This window comes from Echiichthys vipera, assembly GCF_963691815.1.
Source record: "Echiichthys vipera genome assembly, chromosome: 19".
NCBI lineage: Eukaryota > Metazoa > Chordata > Actinopteri > Perciformes > Trachinidae > Echiichthys > Echiichthys vipera.
In genome coordinates this window covers 22524266-22534201 of record NC_139844.1, presented here as the reverse complement: position 1 = coordinate 22534201, position 9936 = coordinate 22524266, and the positions used below count along the sequence as shown (strand labels likewise).

Sequence of the window (9936 nt, the reverse complement as noted above, 5' to 3'; positions counted from 1 at the left end):
CCTACTCATACTCAGACACCAGGGCAAGTCATGCCTTTAACCTAGAATCACACTCTGTATGGCTAATTTCTGATGCACTTGGCTGCTCCACTGTAACAGCTGAGGATAAAGCGCCTTGCTCAATGGAACGTCAACTGTGGGCCTGTTTAACTGTCACTGCCTTGTGAGTGCCTTTAGCGTGCTTTTGTGTTAAATGACCTCCTAACTATTTGTAAATGATACTGCAAAAGACAGACCAGTGGACCCTCGCCTTCTTTGCATCGAGTCAGTGGTTCAGACTGAGAACTCAAGTTTAGCCTGCAGCCCCCTCCAGTGTTCAAACCAATATAATGCACCATGCCATATAGGCAAGGAGGGATCACACAGTGCAATATAAATTACAGTAAATCACACTTAACCCAAAACAGTTCCTCATCTCTGAAATGCAATAGGCCTTTTATGAGAATCCGTCATGGAAACAAAGTAAAGTCCTTTGATGAATCAGGGATTACTGAGTCCCTCTTGTTATGGATAAGGCACACTGCAGCATACTAATGAGAACAATGAGAATGATGAGAGTTTTCATTTTGAGTAAGCTGTTTTCGCTGCTCGCCTGGCTTTCTTAATGAACACCGACGGGACCCCGCTGTGATGAGGCTGGGTTAGGTCACAGAGAATGATCTCATCTGGGAAAATGCTGGAAAACTTTGCCCCGAATGTTTCAAGCATGAAAAGTTTGGAGAACCAACTTGGTGCCAGAGTGAGTGTAGGGACTGTAAAGTGGAGCAATGCCAAAAAAGTGGGGTTTGAAATGGCAAGACGAGGAGGGGGAGAGAGACTTGATGGAGTTAAGAAAACAGAAATGATGATGTGTGAAGAGAGGCTGCAGCGTTATGAATATTTCAGGCTATTTCTCAGCACCCAGCAGTGCTCTCATTACAGCCCCAGCCTGCTTAAACTCACGCATTTATACCTGTATGTGTGTTTTTTGGATTGCTTACTCCAGGCAGGGAATGAGTCCTTACCCCAAGTGAAGGAGTTCAAGTACCTCGGGATCATGTTCACGAGTGAGGGGACGATGGAGCGTGAGTTTGGCCAGAGAATCGGAGCAGCGGGGGTGGTGCTGCAGTCGCTCTACCGCACCGTTGTGACGAAAAGAGAGCTGAGGAAGACAAAGCTCTGGATCTACCGGTCAGTCTTGGTTCCTACCCTCACCTATGGTCATGAAAGCTGGGTCAGGACTGAGAGAACGAGGCCGCGGGTACAAAGGGCCGAAATGTGTTTCCTCAGGAGGGGGGCTGGAGTCTCCCTTAGAGAGAGGGGGAGAAGTTCAGCATCCGTGAGGAACTCGGAGTAGAGCCGCTGCTCCTTCACGTTGAAAGGAGCCAGTTGAGGTGGTTCAGGATCATCTAGTAAGGATGAACCCTGGGCGACTCCCTAGGTAGGTGTTCCAGGCACGTCCAGCTGGGAGGAGGCCTCGGGGAAGACCCAGGACCAGGTGGAGAGATTATATCTCCACACTGGCCTGGATCCCCCAGTTAGAGCTGGTTAATGTGGCCCAGGAAAGGGAAGTTTGGGGTCCCCTGCTGGAGCTGCTGCCCCCGCGACCCGACCCCGGATAAGCGGTTGAAGATGAGATGAGATGAGAACAGAATGATGCCACTTGAATCATTCATGTGATTCATAATTGTACTAAATTTTTTGTTTGTTCTTTTGATCAAACGTTTTTATCTTTGCATATTTGATAAGCATACAGATTTAATTTAATAAACATAATGAACCTTAGCAAACAGCCATAACATCGATCACATGGCTCTCTCTATATGGTGAAGACACATCAGTCAACTTTGTCTGGGATATAACTGACATCCAATCAATACATCTATAGCATCCATACATTTATCATATATAGTTACCCTTATTTAGTCAGTGCATTTTGACGGATTGATTCAGGATTTCAATATTACTGACATAAAAATAAGAACATTAAAACACTGGAGCCTGAGGCATACCATGTATAGTAGACAGTAGTAGATAAAATGCTAAAATAAATGAAAAAGTGAATAAAAAATCCACAGTTGAAGAAGTTAAATGCGAAAATATAATGTATGAAATAATGAAATATGAACAAAATGTGAAGAATGAGAAAATGCTCTACAAATACAAATAAGTTTGATAAGGGAATAATTGATGATATTAGAAACACGGAAGGTGAAAAGCTGCTGAATAAAATGGTATGTCTAAAAAAGCAATATAGAATAGAACTTCTTGAAGTAGACATTTACAAAAAAGGGCTTTTTTTTAAGGTAACGGCATTGTTAAAAAAAAAAAAGTTCTGCAGGAGAAACTAAAAAGGAATTTACAGCATGTATACGGTGAAATCTTGTTTCTGATTTAGAATCAGTGAACATGTTATCAGAGATCGACCATACATGACATCAAGTGTTTGGATTTATGTGAAATCCGTGTCTGAACAAGTTTCCTGTGTCAGGTGGGGTTTATGAGTCACACTCGCCTCAGCCTGGGAGGCAACGGTCATGATATTATTGCTCAGATTGGACTTAATCGTGAGAGCCAGTTTCCCCTCCGTGTGCTGACTCATCCGGTGTTTCCGAGCACTTATCTGCCACTGAGCTCAGCAAATGAACTTACAGCTCACTTAAAGAGCCTGTGCATAACCCGACTTATATATAATAATCATTGTTATTGTCACACGTTGGCTGTGGGAATGCGGTTTCCTACAGTTTATTGTCAGAACACCTGTGCTGAATAGGAATATACTGTACTGTATCAAATATCCACAAAGGCGTAAAAATATCATGTTGATTTCTTAAATGAAACAAGTGACTTGGAAAACAGTTATGGATACATCTTTTTTTGAATGTATTTACATGTGTATTTTTTTCTCCTGTGATGCTTAAATCAAAGAACAGACAGATATATAATATATTGAATATTGAAATCACAGGGTAAGTAATATGAAGACCCGACAGTGCATATTGTTTTCACATAGAAATCCATCACATGAATGACTGTCGGTACGGTAAATGAGATCCGCTGAAATATGTCCACTTATGTGTGCAATCATTGGATACTTTATTATTTAGCCTGGGCGTGTAGAGCCATCTCTCACATTTGCCTGCAGTGTGATCTACTGCGTCTGCTGCTCATGAATACGCAATCTCTTTCTCTCTCCCTTATTCTTGGTTTTGTCTGTCTCTCACCCAGTTATTAACTCCATTTGATATTTATGTCCAAAAGATAAATGAAAAGATCTCATAAAGTGCCAGAAATGTGAAGAGGACTGAGGATATGATGTTGAATTCGAAAAAAGAGAAAATAAAAGCAATTCCTCAAGGCTAAAGTCGTACAGACGGGCAGAAAATGGTAAATTTGAAGCCGTCTCATGAGCAGAGAATTGCTGAGTTACCATTACAATTTCCCATTGAAATGCAGATCAATGGCACAGTGTTACATAACACCCTATTGTGAATCACTGCGCAAAATCCTTTTCCAGAACACCAACTTACAAAATGTAATATTCCGCAATGCATTCTCAGTGAGGCACAAAAAAGACGTGCAAAGGAAAGGTGAGATTTTTAAAGTGTAAGTTACACTTGTGCTATTGAACCATCCTGAAATACCATTAGTGTGCAATCAACCATGGACCAGTGGTCCAAAATGGGCCCGAGGGAAAACCGATGGCTCCACAGATCAAAGCATTACACCGTATCCCACCAGCCTGTCAGAGCTGGTACGGCGGAGGAAATGAATACAGAGAGAAAGAGATGAAGGCATGGAGAGAAGTGAGAGATTGAGAAGATGTGTTATCTCTGTTTGTTTTTGCAGGAGTGGTGTTATCAGCCAGAGGGTTGCTGCTGTGGGTTCTTTAAGCAGCTGAGTGAAGATGGGGCTGTTTGATAATACATTTATCCACAGGCTGAATTTAATTTCCTCTGAAAAAGGAGAATGAAAAACACAATATTTTGGTTTTCTGTCTCTGTGTCGACCGGCTCGGAGTTATTGGAAGAATTCTGGGTAATGGTGGAACATAGTAAAACTCTGATCGTTTGGTAGATCTCTTTTAAATGGTGATGACAGTAACTTCAGTTGACACAAATATATTTTTATTTCTCTCTGTGCAGTCAGGACAAATTAGTGAAAACATGTCAGCTGGGATCGGCTCCAGCCCCCCCGCGACCCCGACAGGTTGAAGATGAATCAACATCAAAATCAAAACCTCTGCTGGCAGTCTCGCTACATGTTAATGATAAAACTTGCATATACATAGTGTCTTTCTAGTCTCCCAACCCCTCAAAGCACTTTACCTATGGTACATTCACCCTTTCACACACACATTCATACACTGATGGCGGAGGCTGCCATGCAAGGTGGCATCTGCTCATCAGGATCTAATCTACCCATTCATGCAGCGATGGCACAGCCTTTGGGAGAAATTTGGGGTTCATTATCTTGCCCAAGGACACACTGACACGCGTACTGGAGGAGCCGATTTTCCAATTAGTGGACAACCCACTTCGCCACCTGCGCTGCAGCTGTAGGACAGTAAAAATGCATAAATGTACTCTCAACCAGTGGTGGATAGTGTAAAGATCCTTGGGACATTTTTCCTTTGTTTTGACCGTTGTTTGATTAGAAACAAACATGAGTCCTAAAAAGAGAGGCAGACTTGATTTTCTTTCTTCACACAACCTGTAGTTCAGCAAACTGGAAAGCTATAAAGCACTTTCATGAACGTATTCCGAACTGTCCTCAGATCTGTTCCGCTTCCACGGGCAGAAGGGGACGTAACGCACCCAAGAGTGGGACGAGAGGCGAGATGTTATGCCAAAGGGGAGGTCATAAACCTCTTCAGTTGTCAAGGTGCAGCTCGAGTCCTCAAGATGTACTTTGTCCCATCCTAAGAGGCCACGCTCACGTTTGGTCCCTGAGACAGAGGGATTTAAAACACTATTAGACCACGGCTTTCTTTGTTTTAACACATATAGTGAAATGGTTATACAGTATAATTCACATGCATTGAATGCAATCAATGAATCAATCAATAACGTCCTTCCACTTCAGCTTACCAGGAATTGTGTTATCTAGGAAGAAGCCGAGAAACCCTCCCACGAACATGTGTGTGTTCAACAATATGCCTAACACTTGGTTTACCTCTACAACACCTGAGTTACAGAACATGGGCAAGAGAGAGAAAATATTAGTGCAATACAGTCGTAATTCTTTCAGATAGATATGCATCACTGGTTGTTTTAATGTAGATAAAAAAAACTCAAGGCTAGCTATTTTAAAAAAGCTATGAAATGTCCTGGTAGATACCTGTGTCTATGAAATCAGGATTCTTCATCAACCAGTTGGGTATGACGAGTGCAGAAAACATGGAAAAACCAAAAATAAATATATTCCTGGAGGAATTCATGTCTGTGGACTGTAAAAGGAGAATATTAGTGAATTCTGAAAGTGTAGTCTGAATGTCCAGTCATAGGCTATATTACCTGCAGGTTAGAAACTCCCGCTGCCGTTATGACTCCGAACATGATCAGAAACAGCCCTCCCACCACAGGAGTGGGGATGGTGGTAAAGATGGCACCAACTTTACCCAGCATCCCATTCATAATCATGAAAACTCCACTCAGAAGAATCACCGTTCGGCTACCCACCTGTTGTCATGCAAACAAGGAGTTTGAAATATGGCTTCTGCTGTTCTGTTGCTCTACATCAAAGTCAGCCTATTTATGAAATAACGGCATCTAAATGATGGTTAAACTTTAGGGTTGGACGTCAATGTTGGATCTTACCTTGGTGATACCCAGGGCAGCCACATTCTCACTAAAGGATGTAGTGCCGTTGCCTGTGCCAAAGGCCCCTGCCAACAAACAGCCGAGCCCTTCGACAGCAATGCCCCGGCTGATGGCGTGCTTGGGCGGAGGAGGGGCCCCTGACAGCCTGGCGCATGCGTGGTAGTCGCCAACAGACTCTGCCATGGAGCATATTATTGCAGCCATCATGCCAAACACACCTGCAAGGCTTACAGCTGGCATACCCCACTGACCTTAAAGAGGAATCAAAAATGGTGATTATTGAAAAGTCTATAAAAACATTATAAAACATTCAGCAATGTTGTGAATATTTCGTCCTAGGCCCACTATACTTCTTGGGTTCCCCCATCTCCCTGCCAGATACGGTATGTTGATAGATCTATTGTGGACTTGCCAGGATAAGGAAGTGTGATCCAGGGAACCTCGTTCAACACATCTCCCTTCAAATCAGTGCGGGCCAGGTGGCCATATTGGGCTGGATCAGATGGTAGGACATCATAGATGGTGAGGAGGTAGCAGACTAACCATGAGACCGCAATGCCCAGCAGAATCTAATCAATATCTAAAATTAGTATCAGTGTTAGTATCAGTGTCCATATTTTTACTATATATATATATAATAAAGTATCATTCCAAAAATTACAAAACCAACCCTTAGAGAGAGACCGTTACAAATAGTCATTCAATCTATATCCATCATGTGAATCGAAGCATTCTGTTGTGTAAAATGCCACGACCACTCCTCCTCATTCAGATGACTTTTACATGAATACAACACACGCTGAACTGCCAACTCTGTCGAACACACGACTCTCGACTTCACCGCAGCACAGACTGTATTGGTTGTAGCTGCTGCGGTAGTGGGTGGATAACATGTTGCACTTAACACTTGCGGTGATTGGCTGCGAGCACAACCATACAAATACTCATTTTTTTCTAGATCGGGGGTAAAAAAAGGATGCAGGTATGGTTTAACTGGAGAAGGTACTGTACCGATACCCAGGCCCACCCATCATGCATGTATCTCACAATTTCTTTGTGTATTGTGATTACTCTCCAGAGAACGTACAGGCATTATCTGGAAGATATAGAACTTTGATGTGTGCAGCTTCTTGGCTTTGTTAAATGCAGGAACAGGGATTGGTATGCGGCGGAGGTACTGGGAGAACAGGATGATCAGCACTGTGGTCCTGTGTGTATGAGAGGAACTGTCATTAGTATTATGATGGCAAGATTTGAGACTTATATACTTGAAACAGGTGAGTGAAGATAACATCTCCACTGAAGGACTATTGTAGATTAGATTCCTGACAAAGAAGGTCGGTGCTAAATTTGCAGTCGAAATACTGCTGGTTCACACAGTGAAAACAGTTCACTTCCAACAGGGCAAAGAAGCCTCAATCAATGCAGCAAGCAGTTACGAACATAGCAGAGATGCCCCAGTGGCTGCCAGCCTTGGCTCCGGCTGAATCGTAGAGTGACAAGCCTATGAGAGACACTGTGGGAGCAATGGTTAAGGGGCCAATGAAGCGCATGAGGAAACCGATGAGGCCAGAGAAACCGACCACGATCTGGAGGAGAGATGCCACCATGATCGAGCCCTGCAGCTGTAGAAAGGAACACAATAACCAAGATCGTTAGCATCAACGTCACCACTCTTTCCTTGGCCGAGTGAGCAGCAATATGAGCGGTCACTTCCTGGAGCGCAAACTACAGGAGCTCACTGAATTAAACATTAACGCCACAGAAGGGCTGTTTTGTGTTTGTGTCCCCTCACTGTTCTGATACGGGTCTGCCACACTTCTATGAAGAGAGGTGAGGAGGTGTTGACCAGACTGGCGTTCTGGGTCCAAGCTGGGCACTCCCACTCCGGCATGGACAGCATGACCATGGCAGGGGTCACAAAAGCAAACGAGCCCCCCTGCAGGATGGGAAGTCTACAAAGGTAACATAAAAAGAAATGATTCTTTGTCAGAAATAAAGACAAATTATTAATGAGACAAAGCAGTTAAAGAACGCCACCTGTCAACTGATATATAAGATGTATCAGTAACAGTGCAGTATGTAACTGGTTAGCTGCCATTTGATAGACATGTTTATTTGTATATTTTAATATGGTTAGTCAAAATTGTATGTCAAATGACAATATTGGAGAGAGACTTTCTTCTGCCAGGTAACAAGAATAGAGTCCACCACGCCACGCAAGCTCTGCAGGGCTTTACTTAATGCTAATGACTGCATGCTAACAAGCTCACAATGACAATGCTAGCATTAGGGTAGATGCTAGATCTTTCCCACCCAAAAAGTCACAGAATGAATCTGGCATACTACGCAAGCACCAACACTTAAGTTAGCAGCCAGCTAATGTTAGCTATGAAAGGTTAAGGCAGGGTTAGGGTTACATGTCATTACTTTTAAAGTAATAACTTATAAGTTCAAATAACCGTCTGTGTGCTACAGCTAATGTTGGCTCTGTATGTCCCTCATTTAGTCCTAGGCAGGTATAATAATAATAATAGAAGGTTTACCAGAGCCCTTTTGCTAAAAATAGCTGCTCACTGCTGTTTGAAAGTGGGTTAACAAGAGCAAAGACACTGAACCACAAAGTAAATATGGTACAGAACTAAAATAATGCGCTGAAAGAAGCAAAAAAGCTGCGGGGATCTGGATAATTCTCTGTGACTGGTTTCTCAATGTAAACACACTTTTGTTCACTTTGAGACTTTTTTTTATAAAATCATAAAATGAAAGTTTAAAGTATAAAGTTGAACTTTTCCAGAGTCAACTTCTCAACTATCTTGCCAATCATTTTTACAGGATGGTGCATGTTGCAGGGAATTAGCACCCTCACTCCTGACCTGATCCCGAAGGTGACCTGCAGCAGCGTGATCAGGCCAGAGATGAAGAAAATGGTATTAATGAGGCGACTCTGGGTCTGGCCATCGTGCTGCAGACACAGCCCCTCCGAGAGAACGAGGGGGATGGCGACGATCGCACCGAATGCTGTCAGGTAATGCTGCACAGGAGAGGAACAGTGATGACAATAATGAGTAGACATCGTGATGACACCATTACTAACAACAAACACATTAGGAATGCTGGTCTATACCACATACAGTACATCATCTTCTTTCTCTGGGTTGATAGACGAAGTTAACAATCTGCATTTAGAGTAATTGACAGCAACAATATGGAGTTAAAGGGCCGGGCTGAAACAGACCAGTCACTGCAGAACATCTGATTTCACAACAATGCCACCACTAATAAAAAAATATTAACTTATTAGTGTTAAGGCAGGTCAGCACTTTTTTGAAGGGCTACAAACATGATGAGAGCCCCAAATTTGTGTTAGTTAATTTTGATCACTCTTGGAATACAAGTGCAATGCCATGACTGGTCCGCTTGTCCCTTTGACTGCAAATTTACAAGACAACATTACCAATAAAAATATTTGATCATGTCATTTTTATTTCCCCAGTTAAAACGTGTGTTCAACAGCCACGACAACCGTCTTGTCACACCCACCTGAATGGCCAGAAAAATACAAAGGTACCAGGGGGGAACATCAGTCACACAATAGGTCGGTTTGTTCCTGTCTTCCTCTGTCACGCAGCTGCTCCGGCGTGTGCTGTCCTCCTCTCGTCCTCTTTGTTGATCATTGACATCCAACATTTAATAAAACATTTGAAACATTTTTAATTGTAATGAAACGGACATTTCACATATATACGCATCTCGGTCATTGTGTGTCTGTATTGGTTGAAAATGTGTAAAGTTACAAAGCAAATTAATTAAAACATATAAAGCTTTCATGAATGCAATCCAAACTAAATAAGGATTGTCCCTGTGTGGGCCCTGTGTGAAGCCCGTGTGAGCTTTCAGAGAATTTGAGCAAAAGTTTGCATCATTTTTAGAAACTTCCAACCCAAATTACTCCCACTTGTTATTCTGGCACTCTCTCACCATTCGCATGTTAGGGCTTTTTGAGGTCATTGTACTCACGTCAAATACGAGCTTGAGGTTTCCATTACTTTATTTGCCTTCCAGAAGATGTTGCAACTCCAGTACCAGATAAAAAAAACAACTCTTTTTGGGCTTCTTGAGGTTCTTCTAACAA

General features: G+C 42.6%; 1 protein-coding gene across 1 annotated transcript; it reads right to left on the bottom strand.

Moving 5' to 3' along the window:
* Nucleotides 1–4715: 4715 nt before the first annotated feature.
* LOC310961722 (solute carrier family 23 member 1-like) lies at nucleotides 4716–9491 on the bottom strand (the record flags this gene model as incomplete). Its single annotated transcript, XM_083933933.1, has 11 exons — nucleotides 4716–4927; nucleotides 5070–5165; nucleotides 5320–5428; nucleotides 5496–5660; nucleotides 5799–6052; nucleotides 6214–6370; nucleotides 6889–7009; nucleotides 7245–7426; nucleotides 7597–7756; nucleotides 8678–8835; nucleotides 9345–9491. 11 exons carry the CDS (start codon nucleotides 9489–9491, stop codon nucleotides 4716–4718), a joined length of 1761 nt encoding a protein of 586 aa, XP_083790059.1.
* Nucleotides 9492–9936: the final 445 nt, after the last annotated feature.